We start from the raw sequence: 19,048 nt of genomic DNA, 5'->3' as shown, positions 1-19,048 counted from the left end.
CGGCTGGCGAGGGCAACTGGGTGGTACGTGGGGTTTGAGGCCACAATGCACGGCTGCAGGGCCCCAGCGGGGAGTGGGATGGGGCCATGGGACCCACACCCTCCAGATCTGTGTGTGGGGGTAGGGGTGGGGGCAGATGCAGACTTGGGCTCCCACCCTGCTGCCCACCTCGGGACCTCCGCAGTCCAGCATGCATGACTCAGCATGGCAAGGAACAGCAGAGCTGCGTGGAGAAGCTGCTTGCTGCTGCGAGCTCCACACTGCCCTGGTGATGTGCGCCCTGTGTGCATGGCAGCTTTGGGGCACAACCCCATATTGCTGCACTCAGTGCAGCCGGGCACATGTGGGGGTGTCATCAGGGCAGCACAGAGCTCGCAGCAGCGAGCAGCTTCTCTGCATGGCTCCACTGCTCCCTGTTGCGCCGGGACGCACCCGCTGGGCTGTGGAGGCCATGGGGGAGGGCAGCAGGGTGGGAGCCACAGCGTGCAGCCCGCACAGACTCCCAATCCTGCCCTGTGCACAGATCTGGACAGATCTGGAGGGTACGGATCTGGAGGGCACAGATCTGGAGGGTGTGGGCCCCTCCTGCCCCCTGGGAGTGTGTGCAGTGTCAGGGAGCCCCCCCCGCACCTCCCCCCAGCCTGAGCCTGCAGCAGGGGGGAGTGGGGGCAGGAGGCTGAACAGCTGGGTCCCTAGCCCTGGCAGGTGGGCCCCTCTGGCAGGGCTGGGGGAGCAAGGGCTGTGGGTGGAGGGTGAAGTGCACCAGTAAGGCTGTGGAGGCTTTGCGGGGGGAGTGAGAGCCACGAGCTGGGCCAGGGGGCTGTGGGTGGGGAGTGAGGGCCACCAGCAGGGCCAGGAGGGCTGTGGTGGGTTCTTTAATTTTAATCACAGATTTGCAGGGGTTTATTGGAGAATTTGAGATTTTTTTTATCAGAGAATTTGCAATTTTTTAATCAGGGGAAACCCAGATCCCTGATGATAATTTCCCAAAATTAGGTAATGTGGCTATCTTGGAGTGGCCCTCAGCACATGCCCAGTACCTAAATAGCTGTTTCTTAATGTGATGTAGGCACCTCAAACCCTTTTTGGGTCTGGCTATAATTGTGCATACGGTGTACCAGGCATTATGGGATTGTTGGTGACAGGTATAGAGACACTGCAAAGAATCTACTTCTGTAGCTCTTATACTATCACAATCATAGCTCTATTCCTCAGGGACTGCATGAGTTTGGCATCCACAGTGATGACAACCTCCCCAGCGTGCGCTTGGAGGGGAGGTCACAAGCCTCTCCTTGTATCTGGGGATACAACTGGATGATGCCTCCTTTTCCTCTATGCAGCACAGCTATGCCTAAACCCAAGACCTCTGATCTGTGCTGTGGCACAACTCTGGCTTCTGTTAAAACTACCATTTAACCCTAACTGCACCTGGTGGTGTATGGATGCATTTTAATAGTAAATCATTCTGGCAGCAACTCAAATAACCACAACACCTGAATAAATGGGAAGCCATCCTTTTCTTTTGACTTTTCTCAACACCTAATTAAAGGTGTTTATCCCCTATTTTCTAAGGCTGCGCCTCTCAATTAAAGACAGGGCTCACTGTAAGCAAATCCAAGACTTTAGTGTGTGTGTTGACTTCCCTGGTCATACCTTGCTACAGTTTGCTTGAATCCCTTAACCCCCTTGAGGCATTTTTAAAAAATATGATTATTGTATCATTTGAGAAACCACATTTTAAATGCAGGTGAATTGTCCCTGGCTTTGACCCCAATTTTTCACTCCGATATGAGATAGTGACCTACTCTGGTAAGTTTTCATAAGGAAAGTTATTCCATTATTGACATTCATTAAATTGCTCCCCAGCATGGCATGAAGCAAAGTCAGATTCTAGGTCACTGTTCAGACCATACACCTATTTCATCATGCATTATTTAAAAAAAAAAGTCACAGCTAAGGTGAGGATATTATTAACTTGGCAAAAAAGCAATTAAAATCTTCAAAGAGTGAACTTTCAAATAGTGCTGCAACACTTAAATGTCATATTTCTGTTGCAAATGTATTTTTAATGATAACATTTCTTTGTAATGTAAATCAGCCTCCTCTCAATTATAACATGTTAATCAAGTTACTTCTCAATTGCTGCATACCCATCAATGCCTGCAAGTCCATCACATGTCATTTTCTAAAAGCATACTAATTACTTTATTATAATTCCTTTGAATTTTTGTAGAATCTGACTATTCCTGTTTAATACTACACATTAGATACAGATTTGTATTTTTGTAGAGACAAAAATGTAAGAAATGTGCATTCCATAACTTCAGAAAATCCCTTAAAATTGGAAGTCCCTTAAAACACCTAACTGTGCAGGACACTGATCTTACAATTTTGAAAAAAATGAGTCCTCTCTTCCCATAATAAACTCGATCCCACCTACTTCCCTTATAGACTAATGCACAATATTACCGACAAACAAAGAAAAGCATTAAAAAGGAAAGTAAAGAAAAATCTCTAAATATTACTTCAAATACGTACCTCAAATGCAGAACAAGATTTGATTGGGTAGAGGCAAATGTTGGTGACACTTATTGGCTTGTTACTACTGCTGTGTACAGGAACTGCCCGCTCAAAAACAGCAGCCCTGGTCCTTTCCAATTCAGTCTCTGGTGGCTGCCACCTGGTAGTCTTCAGCATTGCAGATGAGTTATTCCAGGGTCCAGTGTCTGCGATAATAGTTTTCATTGACAACACATCTGCATTGTGACAGGAAGTTTGGTCATTCTGCATGGGGGATTCTTCAGACTCTGTAACAGTCTTGGTTGGAGTAGGTTGAGAGGGAAACTTCATGTCTGCTTTGGAGAGTTGGGTGGCTATAATGAACTTTAGAAAGTTTTGTGCATCTTCAAATGTGGACATGTAGCCAAATGATATTCTCACAGACCCAGTGGGACGTCCATCAATTATATCTATGTCATCTCCACACATGTGGCCGGCCTAGTTTGAAAGAAAAAGAAAAAGACACGGAACTATTAGAATGGCCTTTTCATTTTCTTTCTTCTATTGTTTTACATAGTTTTATATCACACTGTAAAGTCCAGCATTAAGATTCAGTTCCCAAATACAGATAGCAAATATGTTAATAAAATGGAAAAATGGAGAAGATGCTATTAGAGATGAACAGGAAATAATTTGCCTGTCCCATGGAAAATATTGGGATTTCAGAAAAGTTTCTTGATCCACACTGAGACCAAATGGAGACCTTTCAGACTTTTTTGCATATAGAACCAACAAGAATCACCCTCACCACAACGGCTTGGTTGCTTTGCCCCTAACCAGGACATGGGTAATGCAGCTTTAAATACCCGCTGTACCTGATTCATGAAGAACATCTTCAAGAGAGATCCCTAACCAATAGCTTATTAATTATTCTGGGATGGGTCTCTTAATTTTTCCCTTTTAGAGATGTTCCAGTTTTTATAAATAATGATACATCCGGCATGGTTACACATGAACAAGTTTATCATGTTACAAATGAGGGTGGGGACTTGCAGAACACCAACTCCTCCATGGTAAGGGCCCATGAATATGCTCTTAACTTTGACTAGCTTGAAGTTAACCTATTGTAGTTGTTTCAGAGAGGTGAGTTACCATGGGTTAGCTTTTGTTTACTGAAGGATAGGAGTGTGCATACAGGCAGTTAGTGCATATAATTTGAGATGCAGCCTGTAACCCGCTACACTCATTCACTTCCTCAAGTCCTATCTGTCTGTGCATGCCTAGTCAAGGGGAAAGAAAGACAGAGAGTTAGAAAGCAAGGGCATGCATTCAAGAGAGACTCTATAAGCCTGTAATTAGGCCTCTAGACCTGTAATTAGGGTGAGCATCACTGAGCTATACAGTTGGTCTCTCTCTGGTCCAATCATTGAAGCATTCCATCACAAAACCTTTCTAAGAAAAATATCTTCTTTTGAAAAAAAAAAATGTTTCAACTAATGGCATTGTCCAATGAAAAACCATTCTGTTGAAACATATCCAACCAACTCTAGTCATGATAACCTGTGCCAGTGCTCTCCAGCTTCTTAGCAGCCAGGGGCTGTGTACCTTGGAGGATGCACACCAGCAGGGGCCTTGGCCCCTTCATCTCTCCAGCTGCAAGCTCTTCTAGCATACTGCAGGCAGGTAGCTCACTGCACCGTGCATGTGGGTAGGCGAATGTAGTGGGTGTTTTTGTTCCATGGTTTTCATTTATTTATGCATTCTGCTACATAAAAATTGGAGTTTGACTAGATTATTTACAAGAGGTTTATTTTAAGAAGCAGAAGAGGTCACAGTTCACCAAACACTACTTTCATGTATGCAAGTAATTTGTTTTTTTTTAAATAAAGGGACAAAACAGACAAAGCAACCATCAAATCTTTAAGTGCAGAGTGACAATTCTCAAAATTCCAATAGTCATTTCAATTCCAAATCCACAAGAGCAAAGTTCCATAGCTATAAGTATCCATGGGCCAAATGTTTTCAACAGGGCCAACATCCTACACATAAATCCCAGACCTGCAGGCCTGGAAGTTCAGATGGTCCCCATATCCAGGCTGGCCCCCTACAGTGAAAGTCCCAGGTATGGAGGCTTGGGACTTCGGATGCCCCCGTCATGCCTGATCTTGGCCAGAAGACCTCTCCCTATTGAGACATGGTGATAGAGCAGGAGAATTGTGCCATGATGCCCCAATAGAAGTGAATTTGAGTTTCACTATGGTGTCATAATGAGAGCCAATCCCAGTCAACCCAGGAGTAAAATAGGTTCTTTGGGAGTCAAAGATGGTCAGACATGATACCAGCCATATCTCTCCTCTGTGTGATGGGGGCTACTGCCATGTTTATAATGGACCTCTGCCCTTGATTCCCCAAACTGTCACAAAAGGAAGTCTGGACAGGAAGCCTATGTAATAATAAAACTTTCTATGGTAAACAAAGCTCTCTTCCCTTTTCATCTTTAGAGGGAGTAGAGAACTCCTTCTTATCAGAACTTCTGGACATATAATTTCAGCACTCATACATTTATGGAGCATATCAAGAGATCTTTTTGAAATTATAAGGAAAATATGGATCAGTACAATCATTTTTTTAAAGTGCCTTTTATAAGCTTTTGGATTTTCTCCCAGTATATTTATTGTAATATCAAATGATGACATGTTTACAACCATGAAGTCTCTCATGTTTTATTATAACATATGCTATATACTTAACTAAGAATTTTAATGCCAATTAGTAGAAAATATCAGTTACAAGGCAGAGCAAGCAATTTGTTCAGATACAGATGGCATCTGTTACCCGCATCTAGCATACTAGTAATCTAGGTAGACATGCTGTATATACGTATAATTCTCTAAGCTAACATAATTATCTCAGTCTCTCAGTGCATTTTTGTGCTTTTTTCTCTTGGTAGGATTTATTTTTGTTTCAGACTATAACTTACAACAGAGGTGGCTAATCTATGGCACATGTGTCACCAGTGGCCCGGGTAGCCTTTGTGTATGATGCACGTGGCAGACTGTGGGGAGGGGGCAGGCAGCGCAATGGCAGAGATGGCAGGAAGCAGAAAGGAGAGCAGCAGGTGGGGCAAGGAGCACAGGACAGGTTGCAGAAAGCAGAGCAGCAGTCTGGGCAGATGGAAGGAATTGTAGTGATACTCAAAGAAGTTGTGGAGCTAATTTGTGATATGTCTTCCAAAAAGGTTGGCCCCTACTGTCCTACAAGATGGAAAGACCAACTCCATCACTATGATCATTAGCAAAGACTATTAGATAATTAAAGACATTAGATATACATCCATTGATGTGACCTTTGGGTACTGACGTTTGGGCTGCTTGCACATGCCATGGGGGTTTAATTCAGTTTAGTTCTCCTTAAATTGAAACAGTGGGTTTTTAAAAACACTGCTTCAATTTAGGGAGAATGAAACCAACCCAACCCCCCGTGGCATGTACACAAGGGTGGGGGCCAGATCCGTACCTGCTTCTTTGGCAGCGGTGGGGGGAGAGCTGTTGATGGACCAAGCGGTCCTTGAGCTGTGCAGGGACCCCCCAGGCGGCACCCGCCTGCTGGCACCCAGCCTGGGGGTGCTGAAGCCACAGAGGGAAGCACTGGCCCCCCTGCAGCATTGGAGGAAAGCACTGGGGCCCTGCACAGCTCAGGCAGGCAGGCAGGCTCCAGGGAGACAGGGAGGAAAAAAAAAAGATCAGGCTTGCCGCTTTTTTTTTTCCTTCTGTGGACCCTACCTGCACAGGCTGCTGCCGGGTCCCACAGCCCCTGAGCTGCACGAGGATCACCAAACCCTGAGCAGGTCAGCTTCCAGTGTCCTGTGCACAGTTTCAGTTTGTTAGGTAGCAAACGAAAATACCTTGGAGCTGTTTTATCTCGCTAGGTACCAAAGTCATTTAAAGTGGAATATGCTGCAAACATGCAAACAGCAACGCCATTAAAGTAGTGGAAAAGGGCATTTAATCTGCTTTAAAGGCCGATTTTGTGGCATGTACAAAGGCCCTTGGACCAAATCCAGGTCAAAACAAAGAACCAAAATCTCAAAATTTTGCATGAAACAAAACTTTAAAAAGAAATAATTTAGGGCCATCAAATGTTTTAATTAAATACTGTGAAGCATACACTTTCATTAACATCATTTTAGTAATTCAAATATAAAATACAATATATATAGTAACAGAGGAGTAAGATTAACATAAATCCTATCAAAATTTAAACTGTTATAAATTAGTGTAATATAACAGTCTAATTGAATTGAATTGAAATGGCACTATTGAAACAAAATATTTTGACTTTGTCAAAATGAAATGCTTGAAATTCTTCTGTTGAAAAATAAGCATCAGAACATCTTTCTTTAAATGGCAAATGAAGCTACTAAAACTTTTTCACCCAGCTCTAATATTGCTGCATCACTGATAATACAAGTACTACAGGGGAAAGCTACCATGAGTAAAGAAGTGTTAAGATAAAGTTTAGTGAAAGTAGAACATAAGACAAATTGCCCTGCAGAAACTAACAACTGGATGCCAAGATGTAGAAGATTTGCATCCTCTGACCATGTCCACACGAGCGCGATTGTGTGGTATGTGGTGCCACGGACACGTTTGCAGTGCTTCACACATTCAGCTGTTCTCCACATTGCAATGTAGCAGTGAAGTGCTTTTTTTACCCCAGGAGATCCAGGGGTAAAAAAACCTGCACAAAAAAAAGTGGACTGGTACATGCGTGGGCAGTGCGTTGCCGCCCAAAACCAGAGCCTGGCCGGCTGCCAGGCTCACCAGGCTCTGAGCAGCAGGATCACAGCTGCTGCAGCCCAAGGACACCCTCAGGACCTCAGGTAAGGCTGCTGGGGCCAACACAGTGCTCCCCTACCCCACCCAGGGTAACCTGCCACATGCCAGAGGGCCCATGGCACAGGTATTCACTGGGTGACAAGTAGCAGCAGCACAATGTATGCTGTTGCTTCTTGTCCCTGGGGAAATGGATGTCCACACTCATGCCTAGATATTCTTCCTTTCACTCCTCTTGTTTTGCAGTAATTTCCCTTAGCCTCACTTGGATTTGGTACTGACCTGAAGGTTCCTTTTGATATCCTCATTGCTGATCCCCAAATGCTGCTGGCAGGCACCTGTATTGCAAAAGCAACCTGTACGGACATGTATGTTGTAGAGACTAGCCATCTTGTCCACCTTTAAAGATTCAACAGGAAACAAAAAAAGATAACAGATATATTAAATGATATGTAAGGTTTAACAGCACAAATTGACATTGCTTGATGTAAACTACCTGCTCAGTTGTTGCAGCCAACAGTGAGGGAAATGGAATTTTAGCCTTTTTATTTCAAATGAAGGTAAACAACAAAGAAAGAAGAAATATGGTGTGACGACAGAGAGAGAGCACGTACACAGTTATTCGTCCTGCTCCTCCAAATGTTGGGGCATGCTTAATGAACCTAACATGAATAGGTTCATTAAAATTGGTAAGGCTAATCGCAAACTCAAGGTTGAATGTGTCTTTGCATGATTGGCACCTTACTAATCTGCAGCTGAATGGAAACACAAAACACAAAATAGCAGGTGACTCTCCATGACAGCGGGGATGGAGGGATCTTCTCTTCAATTAAAGGTGCTTTGTGCAGCACAGAGAATGACTTCTTTGCTCAAGGATCGTCCTTTTGGTTGTTTTTGTACATCCTCTGGAATCATGAGGTCATGCTCTATGACCAGTGCTCTCCTAATTGCTACTGCACTGAAATTAGCATCTAATTTCCCTAACACATCTACATCCCATAGAACAGAGGCATACCTAGCAATTTTGGCACCAGGGGCAGAGGTGCTAGAGAGTGGGAGGTGGACTGGGGAAGGTGCTGAGTGCTTGAGAGTCCCTCAAAGACCTTCCCTGCTGCTACCATGGCATTGATTCCTTGGGGGCTTCTTTTCTGGTACACTCTCTAAATCAGCATCTGAGACTGGTGCCCCCCTTGCCAAGCCCTAACTATTTTTTCATGCATTGAAATATTTCTAAAAGTACCAGGAAAAATACTAAATAGTTAATGGGTACAGATATAATAATTATCAATGAATAATTGAGATGAATAAATTATGTGAAGAATGACAGAGAATGAATGTGTAGGTGGCCAGGGGAAACAGCAGAACATATCTGCCTGGGTATTAACTGAAGCTGATTTTGAAGAGCAATAACAGCAGCTGTAAGAACAGTAGATGACATGGACTGTTTGTGTTTATTTCCATTATAGGAGTGACCAAAGGCCTCAGTCAGGACTGGGACTCAGTTGGAAGAAAGGACATGCAGACATTCATATATAAGACTGGAGCTTGGTTGACCTGCATTCAAGTCTCTGCTTCACCACAAACTTCCTGTATAACCTTAGGCTAGGTGTTCTCAAACTTTGCGATACCACGACTCTGTAAAGTAATATATAAATGTATGTGACCCCCATGATTAAAGCTATTGATTTTGCACTCGTTCTCAATCACTCACAGTCAATTGAACTGTTGACAGATAAATAGTGAGCTCCACTAACCTGTACCTGCTGAGATTAGAAAACAAAAGAGACACTTCCAATGTGGGCGAGTCCAAGAACACGTGCGTCACTGCTGGGGGAGGGAAGCAGGCAGAGTGTTTGCACTTTGGGAAGGGAAGAGAAGTTTGGACCCCCTTTTAAGTTGTTCGCGATGCTCCGGGGGGTTGCAACCCACTGTTTGAGAACCCCTGCTTTAGGCAATTTCCATAATCTCTCTGTGCTACCATTTTCCATCAGCTAAACAGGGAAAATGCTATTTTCCCTGCCTTGCAGAGCTGCTGTGAGGATAAATATGGTATAGATTATAAGGTTCTCCTTAGATGCCACTGATCTCAGGGGAGGCAAAATCCATGGTTTTAAATATGCTGAGGTTTTTGCCTCCTGGCCCATCAGCAGCAAGTGGGGGGGCTGCCAGGGCCCTTTCGCCAATCACAGGTGCAGGGGGCCATGGCGAAACCAGGAAGATTAAACGAGCCGCTGCAAGGTACACTTCCACTGTGATTTTGGTAGGTCCCTCCTCATAAGTATCTAACAGTAGGCAAGGCATACACCAACAGTTGAATGTGATAAATTCTAAACATTTTTGCTTTATATTTCAAAATAAAACTCCAGAATGGAAAAGTTTATGATTTTCAAGCTCAATTTTCTAAGTACTGACATGGTGAATCTATGATTTCCTCCAAAAATACACCAATGTAAACATATAAGTTTAATTTTTGAGCTGTCTTAGGCTGTTTGTAGACAACACTTTAAAGAGGGTTTAAAGCAACTTAAATGCCTTTTGCACCACTTTAATGGCACTGCTGTTTGCGTGAGTTTGCAAATTTGGCAGTGTATCGAGCATTAATTCCAGCCATTGTAGCACATTCAGTGGCGTAATGCGCCTTAAATGTCTTTGGGACGCATCAAATGACTTTGGGGTGTTGCAAAGTAAAATGCCTCCCTGAAAAGTAAAACACCTCCGAGGAGTTTTAGTTTCCTACCCTACAGCCACAGAGGGAAGCACCGGGCTCCGTGTGGCTCAGGGGGTCTGCAAGCAGACCATGTAGGCAGTGCGACAGCAGCCCAGGAAGGCAGGCTTCACAGAAAGAAAAAAAGAAGTGGCGAGCCTGATTTTTTTTTTCCCCAGAGCCTGCCTGCCTGCTTGAGTTGTGTAGGAGTCTTCCCTCCATGGCTGCGGTGCCACTCAGGACTGCCCGAGCTGGGTGCCTGCTGGCAGGTGCTGCCTGGAGGGGGGCTGGTGTTGCTGCGGAGGGAAGCACCAGCCCCTCTCCGCAGCTCAGGGACAACTCTGCTTGCCAGCAGCTTTCTTTCCCCTCCTCGCCCGTGGAGAGGCAGGTAAGGATTGGGCTCCAACATGGGGGTACACAACATGGGGGGTTACTTTGCCCTGAATTGAAACTTTTTTTAAAAAAAACACTGCTTTAATTGAGGGCAAAGTAAATCCCCATGTTGTCTACAAATGGCTTACATCTAGAAATAAATTTTAAAAAAAATCGAATATCATAATATAGGCTAATAGCCTTATCAATGTCGGATTTGTATACCAGGAGTGAAAAATACAGTGGTTAGATCAGGGGACTGGAAGTTAGGATTTCTTGACCTACTCCTCTTAAGTTTGCCAAATTTGTCCATAATAAAACTAAGGTCTTTTGACAGCCGTCACATTCCATTGTCACAACTGCTTAAAGGATCAATCCCTGAATTAGAGTTTAGTGCAACGTTAAATTAAACTATGCTGATATTTGTCCACAGTGGACACAATCCAAATGAAATTTGGCATACATGTAAAGATGTTTGACCCCTTTCACATGTTGGACAAGAAGTTTTTTTGCAAGCATGCTAGGTGTACTATTTGATTCTCAGAATGTTTCATGTTTCCAGTGTAGAAGAGTGATTGCATCTGTGTCAAATGGGCACAGAAAGGTTGGAAGACACTTTCAGAATGAAACAGGGATCCCTTTTATACCCACTCGATATACCTATACTTAACAAGATGTAAGACTAGAAAAATTGATTCCACAAACAGCCCGTTATAACAGTAAAGATATTTTAAAATGTAATTAACTGTCTTTTAATTGGTCTGTTTACATGCTCAACATTGCTATTTATGTAGGATATAAATGCTAAAACCAGAAAACTACCCACCCCTTGTATCTTAGTGTATAGCAGCTTGCACATGAATTTGAGGCACTTTAAATGCCAAGTTTGCCTTGTGATATCTCTGTTTACATTGTATTTACTATTTTGGGGTTACATATTTGATCTGGGGTATGTTCTACAGTTTATACTGACTTACACAAGTATCCTTATTATAACATTTCATAATGTTAGCTATACAGAGAAAAGGTAAAATTCTCAAAATCACTGAAGTGATTTAAAAGCCCAAGTAACTTTGGTCCAGCTTTTTACATGGAAATTTAGGCAGTTGTTCCCAGTGGGATTCAGACACCTAAATATCTTAAAATTTTGGTCACTGACATTAGGTCAGCCCTAGATAGGATGGAGATGATTTTAATGAAATTCCACATGGAACTAGTGGATCCTTTTACACAGACTTTAAAACACCAAAACAATACGTAACAGGAGTCTTAAATAGAGGAACAGGCAAAAATGGGTATGAACAGAGCCACACTTCTATTATTCATGTAGCAATAGCTGTAACCCTCATGTTGGTAAAGTAAGAGGACCCTAATCATGATAGGGATCTTGATGCCATAATGTACTATTACAGAGTATGGTTGAGAGGCATCTCAGCATCGTTACTGGCCTTCTAGTGTCTGTGGACTCAGTTGCTGTGAGCCTTCTTTCTTGCTCGGCTGCTACACCTTTGAAGGTCTCTTGGGAATCTGTGTCAGGAGATGGCTCACTTCACCCAAAGTACCACAGACCCCGTGATTCTCACAGCACTAGGTGTCTGGTGGACTTTACTCATGGTTATTAAAGATGTTATTAAAGATGTTATGCCATGTCACATCAGTGGGCCTCAGCCCTAGTCTCATCTCAGGCCACTCTAGGCCCATATGTCCCATGTTGGACCTTAGTCTTCACAGTTTCCACCCTGAATTTAAAATGACCTCCCAAAAAATTAGATTCTGTACATGGAAAATGTATGAATTTATTACAATTTTCCATGTACAGAATATAATTATTGGAGGATCTTTTTAAATTTATCCCCATTACCACTGCAATAGGGAAAGCAGTGTTAGCAGGGCAAGTGGTATGTTGGGGGTGGGGCACACAGTGGGTATGGTGGTTGTGGGGGCATACAGTTGGGCAGGTTGGGGGTGGGGAAGTGGTGGGGGAAGCAGTGGGACATACAGCAGCTGTGGCTCCAGCCCAACCCAGGGTTGGAGCTGGAGTTTGAGCCAGAGCCATAGTAGCTGCCTACCCCCTCTTCCCCCATACCATGTACTTGATTCCAAGATGAAAGATGTTAATTGGGGGGAAAAAACCTTGTCTTGAAACTGAGTAAATATGCTACATTTTTCTTTGTATCCTATTGACAACTATAGATTTAGCTCACCTGAATAAGTCACTCCTTTCTGTGTAAGTATATGCAGGTCATTATGTACACTGCAATAGTTTATTATGGGTATATCTACAATACATCCCCAGGGTATCCCAACAGCATTTTTGAGAACATCATGGTTGCTTGCTCCTGATAAACCCAGAAATGTGGCAGTGACACAGCTCTGGGACTTTCTCCTCTGGTTGTTCTTGGGATCTTGGTCTCTGACATACCTCAGGGTCGTGGCTGGGGAAAACCCTAAAGTGTGTTCAGCTGGTAGGTTTCTGGGTTTGGTGCATGGGAGTGATAGTAGTGCATGGGAGCATCCCTACATGGCCTTACCAGAGATGCAGTGGATGAAAATTTGGGGCAGCTCTCTCACTGCTGCTTCATAGTGCAGCAGCATTCCTCTGAAGTTTTTAGAATGCATTGCTTCTGGTAGCTGTGCAAGAAGTTACCAGGAAACACTGACATTAAAATACGTTAGAAAAACAACTTTCTTGGCTGAGCAAAAAAACACTGTGCTTCAGAAAACAAAGCAGCAAGATTATGCTGAGATGGGTACTGTGCCATAATTTTCATTACAACTGCTGGATGTGACCCAAATAACTATTCATCTCCTGATTGGCAAGCTTAGTGAAAAATCAACCCCCCAAATCTCTATTTATGTTTAGTGCTTTTGATTGAGTACAGTATTTGAGATATGTTTCTCGAATCAAAGCTATAGTAAAAGGCATCTGTTGAGAGAGACTGTTGTGGTGCCATTAACTTTGTTTTGTCAGGAGACTTCAATCTGGGAATGGTGACATTTTTGTGAGTTATTTTTTCATTGAGATGAGAAAAGTTGTCATCCTGACATAACAAGGTTTGCCATGCTTCTAGTGACTTGTGGGTAGATCTATCATTCAGTTAATGATGACAAGCAAGGCAAAATCATGACAGTTATTTCACTGCTGAATGTGTTCAGCCTTTGCTTTGGTTTGCTCAGTGTATTGAAAGCTTTAATACAAATTGATAATCTTTGTAAAAAAAACACCCTTCTCGCTGCTTTAACCATCTTGTTTTTAGAATTAGAGTAGGTTTAAAGATTGAGTTGCTATACCTTGAGTCCAGGACATGTTTAGCTCTAGATTTCTTTTTCTGTCATTGTCAAAGAAATCGTCATTATTCTACAATGCAGGATCTGAGCTTTTATTCATATGAGCATGAATCAGGGTTCAGAGGGAAAACTTTACAACTTAAGACAAAACCCTCCTCAAATAATGCTCTTGAGTGATTTATGTTAATCTGAGATTAGAATAGCTCAAGGATTATTAGAACACCAACAAATGACATCAAAATAGGAAACAGAGAATTATTTGTAAGTGAAATATATGTTAGGTATATCCTTTAGGTTAAGTACAGACATTCAGGGGGAAGTTAAATTGATTCAAAATGGTTGCCTGGTATTAGGTAATTCAGGATGGGGGAGCTAGTGGGGGGTTGGGAGCTTGTCAGGGGATGTTGAGAGGTGTGACCCATAGGTAGGGTGGGGGGGCAGATATGATCTGCAGGTGGGGTAGGCAAGGCTGATGTAACCCATAAGTGGGGTGGACAGAGCCGACATGGCCTGTGGGTGGGGTGTGGGGGGCCAGCGTGACCCATGGTTGGGTTGGGTGGGGCAGGTGTGACCCACAGGTAGGGTGGGTGGGGCCATCATGACATTCAGGCGGGGTAGGCAGGACAGGTGTGACCTACAGTTGGGGTGGGCAGGGCCAGCATGACCCATGGGTGGGACCAGCACAACCCACAGATGGGGTGGGCGGGACCAGTGTGACCCATGTGGGGTGGGGCACAGGCGCTACCCGTGGGTTCATACCTCCCAACCCTCCCTCTCCCAATACTTACTTGCTTACTTTTGGCAATGGTGAACACTGATAAAAGCAGCTGCATCCCTAGTGGCTTGTGGGACAGGGTTTGACAGGGCTGGTTGGTTATGGGGAGTAGAGCAACAGGCCAGGGGGGCAAAAAAATAGCCCACTGTGGGATGGGTGTGTGAAAAGAGTAGCCCCAGGGCTGAGACTAGTAGCTGGGTTTTCCCAGCCTCGGGGCTGTGCAGGGAAATTGTACAGAAGTTCCATGCACTGGTTTGGCCTACATTGAATACATTTGATGCTACATGGATCTAGATTTATCTTAAACCTGGTTCTGCAACTTTTAGACAAGTTTATGTGCATGGAACTTCTGTACAGTTTACAGGTTTAGACTGATTGCTGGTCACTGAGACTGGGTCTGTAAGTGTAAGATCAGCACTAGAATGAGCTAAATTAAATTGGATTGACATTCTGAACCTGATTTAACCTCCCCAAATGTCTGTATTTAGCCTTAGTATTAACCAAACAGAGCTCCATTATAAACCTATAGGAAAAAAATTCACAAGACTATCCTGCAATTTGTATTCATGCGATACATTCCTTCCATTACAACCACCTGGATTACTTGAATGAGTTGAGGTTGAAAGTCCCTACGTCCTTTGAACAAATGTTTGAATTTCCTTGGACATATGCTGTTAGGTCTCACTGCCCAACTCTACCTGAAAAATACTACTTAGGCTGCTAAGTTAATCTCTTTCAGTAGTGTTATCATATAGCAAAGTAAATAGTAAATAAACCATCTGTTAAAGTTCGTTTAAATGACAAAAGGCCTTATTTAAATAAAATGTATTTAAATAATTGCCACAAGGAACAATAATAGGTTTAAAACTATAGGTCATGAAATAGCGTTTGCCACTGAGGTAACGATACCAGATGCTGACTTTAAGGAGCCAGGGATGTGTTCATCAATAAAAGCATGGAAGTTTAAAAAGTGTTAATAGTAGTGTTTCAGTGGTTCCCTAGGTCTTATATTTAGAGCTGCTGTGATTTGGCCTCTTATAGTTTGACAATAACAATTAAATTGCAAATATATATACAATACACATATTCTGCTTATGTGGGTGAGGGAGTGGGGCATTTCTATCGATCCTAGAGGGAATGTGCCGGTAACTTAGACACCAAATAGACCAACAGTCCTTCTTGGCAGCTAGCCCTTAGCGGCCATTCCCTTTTCTGAAGTGCTTTACTTTGGGCCTGATTCTGTGGGGTGCTATGCACCTCATAAGATGTAATGAATATCTTTCAGTGTCTCTTGCCTTCAATGGAAGGTGAAGATGCCCATCAGCTTCAAAGGCTGGAGCCCTTGTGCTTTTAACAGAGAAGGAAATAGTAGGAAAATAACACACCTATTTGGTTTTTTTGGTTAAGATTTTTATAGTTATCCAAATTATTGTTTTTCTGAGCTGATTTTTGTTGCAGCTACAGTCTGTTTCCTTGTGAAACTTTCTTCCATGATGGCATTTGTTTTGATGACAACCCATTTTAGATGGACTTTTATATGGTATTTTTTTGCTGTATTTCAACAAAAGCCAAGTAGGGTCAGGAAACAGATCCAAAGGGAAATCCAAAGTCAGAGTCTCGGGATAGAACCAAACTGGGGTCAGGAACCAGGAAAAGTATTGGATACAGGAACCAGAAGGCATGCCACAGCAGACTGTTAGCTGGCCTGGACTAAATGGGGAGGTTGAGTTCCTAGCAGTCAGTCAGGAAGCTGACTTATGGCTGCCTAGGCAATTAGTTAGCTCAGGCTGTGCTGCCTGCTATGGTCCCTGACACACTACAGTTCTATGAATAGGCTATACAGCATAATCATTACTGCAAGTAGACCTGAAACATATGATAGTAAGAATTTATGTGTACCATATGGCCTTATTTTTTTTTATCAATTTGCCATTTTAACTAAAAGAGTGAAAGATCCACTTCAATAAGTTCCTTTAAAAATCCCAGCCTAAAGGAATGGACAGAGTTTATAGCACTTCAAGCAACTTTAAAATGCTACAAAAATTGAGTGGACAGGTAATACAAAAGACTACCATGCAACAAGACAGCCTAAACCATATAAAAATGACCCTGGATGAAACAGGGATGACTTTGAAATGTTTCACCATGATGTGCTAGTTGGGAGGCAATTGTACATGTATAGGCTACTGAAGTGCTACAAAATAAAAGTACTTCCAAAGAAGGCAGACTTTGAAGTGCTTTTTATTTCTGTCTGTCCATACTTTCAGTACTCCTCGAAGAATCCAGTTCCACTGCTACTGTTGAAACAAGTGGTCTCTAATCATGTGAATGGTTCCATTAAACAAAATTATTCATACGAGTCAAGACTAGACCCATAAACCGAGAGATGGAAAAAAAAGCCACTCAAAATTCAAGAAGGCTCACCACAATAGTAGGTTTTCCCCATGAGGAATAGCATTTGTATTATCATGCAGGAATTTTGGAAGCAGTGTGTTTCTGGAGTTGGGGTGTTAGATAGATTTGCTCATCACAAGTATTTAACTGTCTGGTTATAAAACTGCCTTCAGAACACTCTTCTGCTAATCAGCTGGTAAATTAATTCACTGATTTATGGCATGAAATTAGAGAGAAAGTCAGTTAGCTCCTTCTGTCACCCAACTTTTGACTGTGAAATGTCATTGCTGCCAAGGATGCATACTTAATTTTGTTTAATATAATTTAATCCAGAAGTAGGTCAGAAAAGAAATCATCACTTGTTTTCAAATTGTTTAGAGAAAAAAATCACATCTTAATTCAGAACTGAGACATTAAACTGATTTAACTAGATAGTTTTTGGATAATTTAGTGTACAAAATATATGCTTCTCTATCCTAAGGTATTTATTTCAAGTTAGTCCACATATTACATCATCAAGTTCATCATCTACCCATATTATATATTTTCTACAGTCTGGCATCTTCTACAGTCCAAGCTAATTGCAAAGTGGCTGTAAAACACTTGGAATCAACCTGCCAACAGTTTATATCCAACTCAGCACTCACTATAGCCCCCCAAAAAGGAATGGTACAAGGCAGTGGAGATTCACACTTGAAGGCCCAAATGATATTTTGCTAAAGAGCTACTTCTGTGTCCAAATGTAGATTTGTAGGAGGGATCTTTGTGGCTCACACAGATTTTAGGCAAGGTTACTTATGGCTCTGACCAGTTCATGGCTTAGTTCAGGGATGGGCAAAATACAGCCCGTGGGCTGGATCTGGCCCACGAGGCCATTCTATCTGGCCCACAGACCCCCTAAAAAATTTAGAAAATTAATATTTATCTGGCTGTAGTACCTGTCAAAAATGATAGGAACAAAGAGCATTAGGACCCAGGGGAAGCTCGGCGGGCTCCCACAACAGCAGGGCCCACCGCCAGAAGCCCCAGCAGGGACTTCTGGCCTGGGAGCATGTGGCTGCCCCAGTGCTGCCAGAACCTCAGGTAAGGGGGAAGTGGGGGGAAGGGCAGGGGAGGGCCTCGGGCAGGGAAGGAGCCTGGGGAAAAGTGGCCCGGGGAGCCCCGCTCAGCACGGGGGGGGAAAGTGGCCCCATGCCTGCCCTGTGGCCAGCGCCCATGCTGCAGCTGCTCATAGCCCGCATGGGGCTGCCTTTGCCTGCTCTGGACAGCCCGGTGGGTTACGAGCTGCTGCAGCAGGGAGTGCCAGCCACGGGGTGGATGAGGGGCCACTTTTCCCTATAATCAGCTTTTCCCCGGGCTCCTTCCCAGCGTGGAGGAAAGTGGCCCCTCTCTCGCCCTGTGGCCGGCACCCTGTGCTGCAGCTGCTCGCAGCCCACATGGGGCTGTCTGGGCCGCCAGGCATGGGGCAGGCGAGGGGCTGCTTTCCCCTCCACCGCGCTCAGCACCAGCTTGTAATCTGGCTCCTCTGACAGCCTGGGTCCCATGCCAGTTCCGGCCTCACAGCCAACACTGCCCAGTACAGCAAATGGGGGCGGGGGGGAGCCACAGCTGCTGCCACCGACTGGCAAACCCAGAGTCAGCTTGGAGCCCAGGCTGGCAGTGAGGCTAGGTTACAAGCTGGTGCTGAGCATGGGGAAAAGCGGCCCCTCACTCGTCCCATGGTCAGCATCCTGCACTATAGCCGCTTGCAGCCCACGTGGGGCTGTCTGCAGCAGGGACAAGCAGCCCCACGTGGGCTGCAAGCGCCTGCAGCAGGGAGCACTGGCCACGGGGTGGGCAAGGAACCGCTTTTTTCTGCACTCAGCACCAGCATCTTCCCTGCTGGTGAGCAGGGGGTTTCATAGATTCATAGACTGTAGAGTCGGAAGGGACCACAATGGATCATCATGTCCGACCCCTTGCCCCTGGCAGGAAAGAGGACCGAGGTCAGATGACCCCAACAAGGTGACTATCTAGCCTCTTCTTGAAGACCTCCAAGCTAGGTGATAGCACCACCTCTTTTGGAAGCCCATTCCAGATCCTGGCCACCCTTACTGTGAAAAATTTCTTCCTAATATCTAACTTAAATCCACTCTCAACTAGTTTACACCTGTTATTCCTAGTCACTCCCTGGGGCACCCT

At 43.9% G+C, this 19,048-nt stretch overlaps 1 protein-coding gene across 3 annotated transcripts in view; it reads right to left on the bottom strand.

Moving 5' to 3' along the window:
• Nucleotides 1-19,048, bottom strand: part of MOCOS (molybdenum cofactor sulfurase) — a 411,109-nt gene that overhangs the window by 49,359 nt on the left and 342,702 nt on the right. For all 3 annotated transcript variants that reach the window (XM_025209241.1, XM_025209242.1, XM_025209243.1), the window contains 2 exons: nt 7,617-7,733; nt 2,539-2,997 (listed from right to left, as the gene is read on the bottom strand). In XM_025209241.1, coding sequence (XP_025065026.1) covers nt 2,539-2,997; nt 7,617-7,733 — 576 coding nt within the window. The remainder of the gene's footprint in view (nt 1-2,538; nt 2,998-7,616; nt 7,734-19,048) is intronic.

The sequence above is a fragment of the Alligator sinensis genome, unplaced genomic scaffold (genome assembly GCF_000455745.1).
Source record: "Alligator sinensis unplaced genomic scaffold, ASM45574v1 scaffold823_1, whole genome shotgun sequence".
NCBI lineage: Eukaryota > Metazoa > Chordata > Crocodylia > Alligatoridae > Alligator > Alligator sinensis.
This window is presented reverse-complemented; position numbering and strand designations above follow the sequence as displayed.